The 12474-nt window shown below is 58.7% G+C and overlaps 1 protein-coding gene across 1 annotated transcript in view; it reads right to left on the bottom strand.

Moving 5' to 3' along the window:
- LOC119093590 (ETS-like protein pointed) overlaps nt 1-12474 on the bottom strand; it is a 95838-nt gene that overhangs the window by 10838 nt on the left and 72526 nt on the right. Inside the window, exons 3-5 of the mRNA XM_037216565.1 lie at nt 11817-11933; nt 10420-10620; nt 1566-1817 (exon numbers count right to left, since the gene is read on the bottom strand). Of these exons, the coding sequence (XP_037072460.1) occupies nt 1566-1817; nt 10420-10620; nt 11817-11933 (570 nt within the window). The remainder of the gene's footprint in view (nt 1-1565; nt 1818-10419; nt 10621-11816; nt 11934-12474) is intronic.

Raw genomic sequence — 12474 nt, 5'->3', positions numbered from 1 at the left:
GCTCCAGCCAATCATAAGCCGAGCCGTGATCTTCCCAGCGCCCGGCCACCGCAGCGCCGAAGGCCGCCGGGGTTGACGGCGCGTCACGGCGGTCGGCGCGTCGGAGCCGACGTCGACGGCGCCGGCCGACGTTGCCGGCGGTCCGGCGCGTGCGGCGAGGCGCGCGCGGCGGCGTCATTTGTGAAACGGCGCGCCAAGCGGCGGAAATGGCGCGCCGGAGCGACGTTTCCGGACCAGAGGTCGGCGCGGGTCGCCTTTCTGCGCCACCTCGTGACACTTCTTTGTACTACTTACGCCCGGCTGATCTCAAATGAACAGCTCATTTGTGCATGCGGTTTGCGGCCGCAACACGACAACCTACTGCTATTAAAAGCCCATTGAGCGCGGAATTAAGCTGGCGGTGTGACCACTCAGCTGGGAATGGCACGGAGTCTTTCTGGGCGATCCAGTTCACGCGGAGGTCCAGTGACGTCATCCGAGCCGGCATTCCTGGTGCCGTCCATTACTTGCAGTAACGAGTTCGCAGATGCCAGTCCGAGGCGCCACCCGGCCGCCAGCCGCAGCTGCATCGGTCTGGGGCGTTGCGGTCTACCCGAGGCGGCCTCGCAGACTCCGAGACGCCTCGCGGCGTCAGGGGGTTGATGTCTCCCCTGGGTTTAGTTTGCGGTGCACTTAAGAGCCTCGTAAAACCCCGGATCTGGTGTCTGGTCCCTCCGGTGGTCACGGCATGCATAGGGGGTTTCACGGTCTCGCTCGGCCTCTGCAGGCCTCCACTGTCCGGCGGACTCTGGCAGTGACCCGGGCCGCGGCGTCACGCGGACTCGCGGACTCTGGACGCGGCGGCCCCGGTCCCCGCTCCGACGCGGCCGACCTCAGCGGATTCCCAGGCGACCTGCTCAGGTGGCCGTCGCCGGCGCGCGGCCGCGTCTTCGGCGCGGGGTCGCCGCTCCGTGGCCGCCAGCGGGATCGGAACGCCGCGGCGCGGGCAGCCGCCGTGAAGGTCACGTGGTCCGCGCGGCCGGCGGCGCGGCGTCGTCCAATGTCGGCGCAGCGGAGCAAGAAGACACGCCCGCCGCCGCCGCCGCCGGGGGCGTACAGCGCGGCGCGAGCCATCGCGGACGGAGGGAATGAATGACCGGGGAGCGAGCGCAGGAATATTCATGCGGCGAAGAGAGCAGGAGGTAGAGGGGGACCGGGGTAAGGGGGGGGGGGAGTTGAGCCGGGAAGTTGGTTTGGTGGGTGGGAAGAACGACAGCCGCTACCGATGCAAGGAAAACGAGAATGGATCTGGGTTGCCAACTGCTAGAGGCCCAGAGACGATAGGAAGATTACGAGAGGGAAAATGTGTCTGGGTGTGTAATACGAGCATCCAGGAAATATGCGTTCTGAGGTATTTTCCCGGCCGGAGTTTTCCCAATGGCTCCAAACGTATGCTCAGCTGACACCAAACCCACAAACCACTTCCAACAGCGGTACAACAAATTCACGGCCAAACCTCGAAGAAAATGGAGCGGCTGCAACCTCCACAGTCGCGCGGGAATAAACCGCACCGCCATGGTACTCACCTCCTGAGAAGGGTGGTGCGTGCGGGCCGGGCGGCGGGTGCGTGGGCGCCGGCGCCGGCGCGCAGGGAGGCCCCGGACTCGTGTTCATCGGCGCCGGCGGCGGCAGCTGGCTCGGTGGCAGCGGGTGCGCCTGCGAGTGCGGCGCCGTCGGCTTGGGGTACGTGTCCAGGAACTGGTTGAGGTCGGGCACGCACGCGCTCTCGTACAGGCTGGTGGGGATGTTCTCCAGCGCCGCCTTCGCCTTCTCGCACTCTGGAAGCGGACAGAACGCAGACTCAGCGCCGGCCATAATGGGTCGTTGTGGTTTGTTTATCTGTCCAGCTGCGTTGCTGGTGCAGTATGCAAAATATGCCAGCCGGTCGCAGCAGTTCGTCCTCAGAAGTCCCAAGCTAAGAGCAAGGGCTTGCTGCCCGTCAGTTACATGACAGCATCAAAGAGATCGTCAGGCAATTGCATAAGAGCGAACTGTTCCCTACGCAGTGTTGCTGGTCTGCTCTGTCATTTTGTCTGGTCCAAAAGTCACGCTCGAAGCTCGGCCCCTGCCTCTGACCCAAAACTCCAGTCAGTGGGCATCGGGACCTTAAAAATGGGAGAGCTACGCAGGCCCATGCCCTGTAGGCAGATTCGCTCCACACATCACATCAGCTTTCTTTAAAAAAACCTCCAGAATTTCAAAGAGAGGGTCCTGTGAGGCTCCTCCCCTCCTCTTCCCCAGTTCCTAAGCCTTTATTCGCGGCTCAAAATCACGCAATAATTAGTATTTGACCTGTGGTGCTCTGATGCCGTTTTATGCGATGCATAAACAATAACTCAATCTACCTGCCAGTTACTGTGGTCAGCCACAGTAACAGCCACAGCCACAGCCACAGCACGCCGGCCCACGTCCCAGCCATATCGCTCGTTCGCTCTGGGACCGGTCCGCATTCCCAGCCGCTCCCTGCGGCTAAATGTGTCACACAGAGCTCCACCCAACGCCTGCGCGCGGCGGGTGACCCCGCGGCGCCTGCCACCACGCTGCACCGCCGGCGGCCGTGCACGGCCCCCGCAGCAGCGGCGGCAGCAGCGGTAGCAGCAGCGGCAGCGGCGGCAGCAGCGGCGCCGCCTCTGACCCGGCTGTTTGCCGCGCGGTGCGCACGTGACGCGCCGGCGGGTCACGCCGCGCCGCCGCGGGACCTTTGTCAGTGATGTCACAACAGGGCGGCCGCCGGCGCCGCTGTGTCACAGGGACGGAGCTGCACACGGCCACGAGCGAGAGAGGGGAAGAAGCGACGGCCGGTCGCAGGCCTTATCCGAACTGCTCGAGGGATCCCCGCAGTTCGGGGTCTGCCCAGAGTCATCAGTTATTTTCCGTGCTGGGAGGTCCCTCATTCCCGTGGACTTCCCTGTTGGTTGCTTCTCTGAACCTGAATTGTTTTAGACACCACTTCGTTCGGCAAGGATGCTGATGACGCAGCCTTCCTTCGGCAAGGATGCTGATACACGTTGTGGTCAGCTGTGGGCTTTAAATGGGAGGGATGAATCACGTTTCTTTCTCACCGTGACCATTCCGAGTCACGGATCCAGGGTAGCACGTGCAGCATGCCTTCTTCACGCCCACCCCCAAAGCCTTACTGCATCATTAGAGGCAAGATGGAAATCCCGGGACACGAAGTGTCACCATCGTGATACACCCCCGCAGGCAGCTGGAACTGCTGGGAGCGCGTTGGAACTACCTAAAGCGGAGGCCTTGGCGTTCACAGAGTAACGATGTTACGAGGAATTAATGATGGCCACGTCAGCCAGGACCGACAGAGCCGGAGCCTTTGGAAGCTGCGATCAAAGTGGAAGCTCAGCATGCGGGCTCGTGAGGCGAACCACGCCGAGAATTCTCGAAAACTCGCCCTTGCGTCTCCAGTGGAATCCCGGAACCACGACGGGGTGGCTACGTCTCATGCTCCGTTTACATTAAGTTCTTGGCAGTCTGCGTAAATATAACCAACGTAAATAATGCATCGTTGCGAGGCGGCCAAAACCGGCTATTTTTATTCACCGGAAGCCTGGTTAGGAAAACAAGCACAGGCTTTGGCCGGGTCCAAACCATTGCACGGTCCACTGCCGCGGCGCGCACAACCAGCCCAGAGCGCGGTCAGTCGGCCGGCCCGCCCCGAATCTCCTGAGGCGGAGGTGCCTGCGGCAACACGGCGCGTGGGCCGGCGGCCGGCGGCAGCGCAGCAGAAACAGACGCCGCGTCTGGCCGCGGCGCACAGCGCGAGTGGCGCGTGTGCAGCGGCCGTGCCGGCTCCCCAGCCAAGGCCGGCGGCGGCGCGCTGCCGGGCCCGCCAGCGCGGCACGGCCGCCATTGTTCGGCGCGCTGCCGCCGGAGCTGTCGCCGCCGGCGCCGCCGCCGGGCGACGGTCACCTTGGGCTACCGGGCGATAATCGAGCCGAAACGCGGCCTGCGGAGGCTGGCCGGTGACTGACACGGCCCGGTGCAGCGTTTTTTCAGCTGTTTCGCTCTTCAGCGCGGGGGCTCAGCTGAATGGAAGGGTTGCGCGGCGCGTGATCCGGGCCGCAGATAATGAGGGCTACCTGCTGACTGATGAGACAGCTGAAACAGCGGGGGCTCGCTGTCTTCTTTCCGTCCCGACGGCCCCTCAAAGTCGCAACACCGCTCTGCGCCAGATCGCGTGACTGGCTTCCTCCGTGCGCGCCAGCGCTCACAGCGTCCGGCGAACACTGCCGAAACTGAATCAGACTTCCGAGAATGGGCGTTTAGCCGGGCTGTTGGCGTCGCGGCGACGCTGCCCAGACAGTACGCGTTCCTACTTAGCCGTCGTTTAATAACTGCGGTCATCAGCTGAACAAATAAACTGAGACCATCTGGCAACGGAGGCGGCTGGAGCGCGCACGCACTGCGAGCGGGCCGACGCAGCGTGCAGCTCCGCTTCAAAGCGTCTCCAGGCTGCGCGGGTGACGGGCGAAGCCTGCCAGAAATCACGCGCCGAATTAGCCGCCGCGCCGCCTTCGAACCCGGGATTAGCGGCGTTTCCGGCGCGCGCGACGCCGTCGCTGTTTTTACCCCAAATATTGACACTTTAATGCACTTTTGGTGGTCGCGGCAAACAGGTCGGCTCACAACTCACCGGCATCGAAGTCGTGTTGTCACAGCGGCGCCGCGGGATCAAGACAAACAGGCGGCGGAGGGTCGCGCCGTTCCTTCCGGTGGCGCGGCGCCGGCGGCACGTCGCCGCCCGAGGCCCACCTGGTCCGCGGCGCCCCTCGTCGCGGCCGGAAGCGGTAAGGCCGAACTTTGTCGCCGGGCCCGGGGGCGGCCCTCAAAGGCCAGCGGCGAGGAATGTCGGCGGCGCATTCACCCCGACGCTGGAGCGCCCGCCGCCGATTGTGCGCCAAAAATGCGCCCGAGATAATCCAGTCAAGACGGAGAAATGCCGTGAATGGCGACTGGGTTAAATTACGCGCCACTGGACACCGGACGGCTACCGGGAGCAGGACGCGGCCCGGGCGGCGTCCCGGCCTCTGGAGCGCGCTGACGGCTATATCGCCGCGGCCGGCGCGGCGGGGTCTAATTACCTGACGGCGATATTTCGCCGGCCGATCTGGAGTGTCTAATTACAGGCGGCTGGCGAGCGCGCCGGACGCCCGTTCATCCCTCACGCGCGGGTCGTCGAGACGCGGGGGCAGTCTGGCACCGGGAGCCCGCGGCGCGCGCTGGTGGGGCTCGCCGCGGGCGCGGCTTCACAGAGACGGGCGAAGGCGATGGTGACAGCGCTGGCGCATGTGGTGCAGTGGCGCGACAGGGGTTTAATGATATGTCATAGCGCCGTTTTACGTTTAATTTACTTCCGAGAGGCATACATTCGCTTTGCGTTCTTTTCTAACAAGTACATAGCAGTATTCAGCCTTAAGTACGACTTAATCGGTCATTTTTAATAATATGACACAGGTCACAGCTGATTCAGAACAGACTATATTGTATCCACGCCGTGACGCAATGGTGATCAAAGATGTTAACAAGAAAGTTAGAACATGGTGCATATCAACTGATGTATTCAGGTATTATTTTATAAGTAAGGTATATGAAATTAGATATGTCTATGCCTCTTCTCAGAGCACAGCTCACTAGCCTATTTCGTCGCAACATACCGGTGAAAAGAATAGCTCGTGTTACATTCGGCGTTCTTGGAAACCATCAATGCCTAGGGCTCTGATCACCAGTCAGAGCTGCATTTGCACCGAGAAGCCAAGTGCGGTCTGCCCAGCAAAATACAGGTATTGCCCTCGTCACGAAACTGCTTACATCACTTTCAATTCACACATAAACGATCGTTGTACGCGCATTAGTGTGAAGCTGAAGGAAATGCCCGGTTTCTTGGAGATAGGGATCAGAGTCACCCCATTATCATCCAGACACTTTGCGGGGGTGATTATGCATGCAAGCCGGTAGTTCCCCAAATAGTATATTATCAGCGAGCAGCGCGCAGCCCGAGTGACAGGAAAAGTTGTTGCAGTCCGAGGTGCCCGTAGCTTTCTCAGACACTTTTCGTCGCTTGCTTGAGGCATGCCGATTTGGCCAATGCCCATGGTTTGTCTTCGAACACGAGGTTCCTTTGATTTATGCCGCCTGCTAAGCTCATTCCAGTGTGTGCCGACTCCATAAAAGTTAAAGAGAAAAATACAGGCGACCCGTTACCAGCATCGCATGCCGCAGCTGCCACGCCCATCCCGAGGCCCGCCACGTCGCCGTCTGCCGTCACTAACGCATCCTCTACCCTTCCCGCAAAGCCCGTCCTCACCAAACGTGAAGCGACTTCGCAGCTCTCCCCGGCGGCAGTGGCGGCGCGGACGCGGCAGTTGCGGGGCGGACGCGCGGGTGCGGCGCGGCCGGCGCGTCGGCGCGTCATGGGGCGGGGCGTATCCGGGGTCCGCTTCCGGTGGAAACGGTGCCAGGTCAGGGTCCGCTGGCCACGCCACTGACCGATGGCCATCGCCGATGGACAAATAACAATTACACGCGGGCGCCGGCGGCGGTCCGGGTCACGCCGTGTGAAAACGCACACAAACACGGCTTGCGCAAACGGGGGCGTCGGCGTCGGCGCGGCGCCGTCGGGAGACAACGGCTCGCGGCCGGTGGCGAAAGCGGGGGCGCGCTGGCGAAACGTCGGCTCGCGCGTCCGCCGACGCGCCGCGCGTCGCTGGCGATGTGATGTGATTTAGTGCACGCGACGCGCGTTGTCTGTGGTCCTTGTAGCGCTGGACCACGAGAAAGCAAGAGTCCCCGTTTCGTGTGAGCGTCATCGGTTATTCCGTGTGAAAGGTCAGACACTCAACGTGCCAGCCGGGCTCACTTGTATATGTCGCCGATTTAGCGCCACATAGTGTGCGAGGCAAATGCCACGCGAACGCGCCGAACATGGCGCACCACGCCGAAGCCCGGCCGGCCAGCGCGCCCCTGCCGTTGAGCGCCGCCAGTGGTGCAACCGACAAGACAACAGGGCCGTGCCGGCGGCCGCGCGCTGTGAAACAATGTCAGCCCGTTCCGGCCGCTGACTTCGGACAAACAACCGGGCCGCGTGGAGATTGGACAGATCGCCCGGGGCCGCTCATCAGCCATCAGCCGTGTGACCATCACACCCCGTCCCCTCTCCCGGTGCGAGAGGGGAGGGGTCATCTCCAGCGGCGCGTGCCATCACGCCAGGGACAGGTGTTTCAAAGCGCGGCGCCGCGCGGCGCCCCCGCACATTGTTCCCGGCTCTAAACACGGCATCCTCCGAAACGGCCGTCGACGAATGAGCCATGTTTGCGAAATATTCACTCGCCGGTCGGTGCTAACGGCTCGGTGGCGCTGCCGTGTGGCGGTGTGCCTCGCCCAGCCGGGGGCCAGATGCGACCGCAGAGCGGCGCGGACCGCACAGCGCGGGGGCGTCGCCGTAGCACCAGACAGCGGGCCAGGGGCTACCTGCCGCGGCACCAGGCAGCTGCGGGCGACATGCAGCTGGCATGTCCCCCCGTCAGATTTTGCGATCGACATGGTCCAGGCCGCGGATAAGTGACGTTGCACCAGAGTCTGCGGTATCCTCGGAATGTTCTGGTGCGCTGACACATGAGCGCCCCTCAAACAAATAGCATTATATCATTGTTTGTGTTGCCTCAGCTGCTCCAGCGTCACGACATCCTCCGCCCTGACACTCTGCCGAACGAATGGCGTTCCCCGCTTAGCACGATTTCCGACGCTGCGCTAGCGGAGTAACTTGTCAGGCACCGCGCACCTTCCAAGTGCTCCTCGATCGACGCGATGTCACCCCAATGGGGACACGCCTAGCGGTGGGGGAGCCCCACCCCTCGCAAACGGGCGGGGTGGCGCCGTGCTACCGCCATCTGCCATCAACGATACGGTGCTGCCAAACGTAAATATTTATTGTCATCAATCGCAGCGGCCGCGCCACGACGGCCGTGCCAGACGGACGGGCACCTCCAGTTCCGGAGATGCTCCAGCACGGCTGCAAGACCGACCAACGGCCGAGCGTCGTTCGGGTGACGTCACAGGCGCTGGTCGGGGTCGGTCGGGCCAACCAGGGGTGGGGGCCAGATCCTCGCAGGAGGAGATTGGGGCCGTGCGGGGATCGCAGCGAACGGTGGACCGTTTTGAACAAAGTTTCAAACAGGTGGGCAGGTGGTGACCAGAACGGCAGCGGGCTTGACGTGAACTGGCTAGTCTAGCGCCTGCACCTGGCGAGGTCTGGGACCGATACAAAACCCAGTCAGGACCACACACTGCTCCATCATACTTCTGACGAGGCCAGTCAAATATTGCTGGCTTCAATCATTGAGCGAGCCGTGGCGACGAGACGTTCGTTTAGACAGGTCCATTCAAACCCGACGGTCCGATCTCAGCTCGGAAGCACAGGCACGTAGCTGCCACGCTCCAGCCGGCACCTTCCAACTCGTATCGTACGCAGCTGGATCGCGCCTTCCGTGTCGGATTGCGGAAGGCAGGTCCTGCTACCCGATCCTTGGGAGTCCATCAAATGCAGGGTACAGGGTACAATGCCCGGGTTTCCAATGCAGCTCACCATGAACACATCAAGATACGACATTTCAGAGTTGTGCGATGCCACCGACAGTGTGATGTTCAATCATTTGGGCTCCCTCTCAGAGGCATGCACTACTGTCCAATTTTTTTAACTGGCTGTGGTTTTCTCCGCCTATTAACAGCACAAAATTGCTCCGATGGTACTTAAAGTCGCCATTTTAGCAAGGCGTCGATGGCTAGTTTTCCGGTACGAAAGTTTCCAGAGATACCTGATGGATTTCAGTCTAAGCTTTTTAGGACATGCTCTCCATGTAACACCATAGTTCTAGTGTCGAAATTCTGGTATGATTGGGGCCACCCCCGCCCCAGCCACCCGCCACCTAACGGTAAACAACGCGACACCTCTGACCGGAAGGCGATGGAACTTGAAGTGAAAAATGCTCCCAATCAACGCATGACGCTTTGCTGCGGCGTGCTGTCGAAAAAAAAAATTAGATGCGCAGTCAAGACGAAGGGGGCGAGCTTTGTTGCTTTGTATTTCATAATCCTGTTGCTCTCGATACGTCTCCAGAATCTGTTTTGCTTTGATCCCGCGAAGGCAAACCCTGCGAGGTGGACACAATTCTTCCACTCAGTATCGCAAAATATCTTGGAAATGGCGGAGGGGTAGAACAATCAACGGTGCGCAGCTGCCATTTGTTAAATCGAATCCGTAATTTTGAACTTTTTCTGTTTTAACTTCGATAGCTGTTTTTTCTGACAGCGGAAATGCAGTTGCTAAGAAAATATCATGGAATGACGACAAACCAAGAAAAATATATATTAAGAACGATTTCACCGGTGACGGAACTTGATCGACAGCATCAATATAACCTATCATATCCTCACATGAAGCGACCAAAGAATGTTGTCTACATTTGGCCTTCATGACGTTGTCTCCCATTGGAAGTCTGCAGTGCTGATTGCTCAAGGTCGGTCTTAGCCGGACGAGCAGGTTTCAGATATGACGTAACTGGATCACAGGCGCTAACAATCACGACCTCGTGTCGCATGTAGTCCGTGGAGATGGTATCACGGCTTACACTGCTAAAGAACCTGACATTTCTCTGTCACACTGGCCGGGCTCCTATAGAGGGTCACCAGCACTGCGGGCTGACAGCAGTGCTGGGCTGGACAGCGAGCGGCCGGGCTCATACAGAGGGACACCGGCACTGCAGGCTGACAGCAGTGCTGGGCTGGACACAGAGACCTTGCAGCCGTATTTCAACGACCGACGCACCGGTTCTTTGCAAATTTTCTTGAAAGGATAAAAGCCCGATGATTTTTGTCTAATTTTGTTGACGGAGCCAGTTAGTACCATACATTTATGAAAGCCACGTTCTGGGTTGAATAGTCACAAAATGTTGCGCCTATAACAAACAACCGAACAACCGGAAGTAACCATTAAGGTGGGTGGTGGTGCAGTGGTTAGGACGCTCGGCTCTGGACCCATCGGTCTGGGGTTCGAGTCCCTGTCACGTCACCACCGCATCTAACATGATTCCTTACAAAGGCATCAATCTCCAGATGACCCTGGCAGTTGGTGAGACGTAAAGCCCCGATTACCATAATAATGTGAAGTGACCACGACATGGAAAATTGCTTCAAATGCCTGACAGCATCACACCAACTGAACGGCTGTCAAATACCAGCGGCAAAAGCCTGCTCTCCTAGAACCCACTTCGATGTTCGAAACAAAGTCGTAGCGCTAACTGCCGCACATTCGAAGGACAGGCACGTTTTCGCCGACGCGTTCGCATCGGCTCGTCCAGACTGTGTACTCACCACGCTGCAGGTTCTCCAAGTGCTCCCACAAAATGTCCCCCATCCACTGAGGCGTCCGGGCCAGAAAGTTCTCTTTGCCCATAGCGCACATCTCGCGCCCCGTCATATTGAACTTGTCTATTTCCACTCCCTCCATGCAGAACTCGTTGGTGGCCCAGCATAGCCAGTGCACCACGTCCATCTGAGTCCACTGGCGCGGATCTGCAACAGGGTCAGGTCAGCCGGGTCAGGGCGGGTCGGGTCAGGTCAGCCGGGTCAGGGCGGGTCGGGTCAGGTCCAGCCGCCGGGGCACGTCACTGCTTGTCTGACTTTGGCCGGAAGTCAGGAGCGGAAGGCTTCAAGAGCAACGTTCAGGAACCTTACAGAGATTGCGCCGACCAAAACAGTTATTCTATCGCATTTTCCTGCAGCGAACAGGGCATCATCATTTCAGTAATCAGCTTTAAAACGCCAATAAAACCGTAAATGAAATGTGGTCACTTTTACGCATTGTCTCCAGCGTTCTATATTATATCCATGATAATATAGAATTAGGTATTATATATTATCTATATATGTATTCTATATTATCTCCATGATAATATAGAATACAACGTTGTTATTACTGAAAGCACCGTCACCGCGTCATCGACTGCACGTTGACGATGCTGATACCATAATTTTCAGAATTCCTGCCGCTTACGGGAGGATACACCTGACACACCGACAGATGAAAAACTTGAGAGGATATGCCGGACCTTTGCGCGTGTTTAGTTAAAAATGATTCGGTTCGGGGTGGACTAAAATAGTTCAATTTACCAAAACAACGCTATAAGTCTTAGATTCAAGCCAAAGGGAGCGAGACACTAATAAAGCTACGCTGCGGCTCTTGTCCCTCACATTTATTAACTAAGGCACTCGCTGAAAATCAGACCACAAAGACAAACTATTCCAAAGCCGGGAGCACGTCATTCGAATCGCTGATGCGTTTATGTCAAATTGGTTCCGTGGTTCCGTGTAACTTCGGAATACCTATCGAACAGAATTCGTCATTCAAATCCAAAGCACAATAGCCCTGAGTCTGCCGACCAAATATTACAGCTATCCACCGCGCTGGAAACTGGCGGCCATGCTGGATCTGGCCCATGACAAAAGAAGCAATCCAATCACAACCGCTGATCTACCATTGCTCAACAACTAAAGCAAAGCCTTGCACTTGGCTCCGTCGCTCGATAATCCCTCCAAGCACTCTTGACACTGCGATAGCCACGGCCGATTTGTCGGCGGCTTTGATGCTGCGGTGCCCGCTGCGCGCTGGGTGATATCGCCTCTGGCGCAGGTGTCTCCGGGGGAGGGGGTGCAGCGACAGCCGCGGCCGCTCGTGCGTCCCGAGAGGCTGCGTGGCGGGATCGCCTCACCTTTGGGTATGTACCGCTTCTCTTGCTCTTTGTTCCAGTTCTCGAAGGACGCCATGAGGGCGTCTGCGATCTTTTTGTTGGTGCCGGGTGTCAAGGGAGGCACCTGGGACGGCAGGTCTGAAATTCACAACGGAGACGGGTGAGCACAGACACGCAAGACACCGCAGACGAGTGAGCGCAGACACTCCAGACACCGCAGACGAGTGAGCGCAGACTTTCAAGACATCGCAGACGGGTGAGCACAGACACTCAAGAAGGTCGGGAGATGTATCGAGACCACACAGCAAACCATATTTCACACATCAGTCCTGAATTTAGAGATAGAGACAGCTGGGCAGTGAGTTCCAGACACTTGCACCACAGACAGCTGGGCCCTGAGATTAAGAGCTCGCAGACAGCAGTGCTGGAATCCACAGACAGGCGATTGTGTACTGACGCTCTGACCTCGCAGGCGACTGGGAAGGGACACTGGCACACCACATACAGGTCGTGATAGACAATCAGACATCCCAGGCAGATCTGAGACCAATACACAGAGATGCCGAGCGCATACTACACGAACGTTTACAGACACTCGGGCACTTGAAAAACGGCAGAAGTTTGTTGTTCAGGGACGGAGTCGCGTGGAATCCCGATAGGAGTTGGAAACAGGCAGACC

The sequence above is a fragment of the Pollicipes pollicipes genome, unplaced genomic scaffold (genome assembly GCF_011947565.3).
Source record: "Pollicipes pollicipes isolate AB1234 unplaced genomic scaffold, Ppol_2.1 Scaffold_4002;HRSCAF=4701_pilon_pilon_pilon, whole genome shotgun sequence".
Taxonomy (NCBI): domain Eukaryota; kingdom Metazoa; phylum Arthropoda; class Thecostraca; order Pollicipedomorpha; family Pollicipedidae; genus Pollicipes; species Pollicipes pollicipes.
This window is presented reverse-complemented; position numbering and strand designations above follow the sequence as displayed.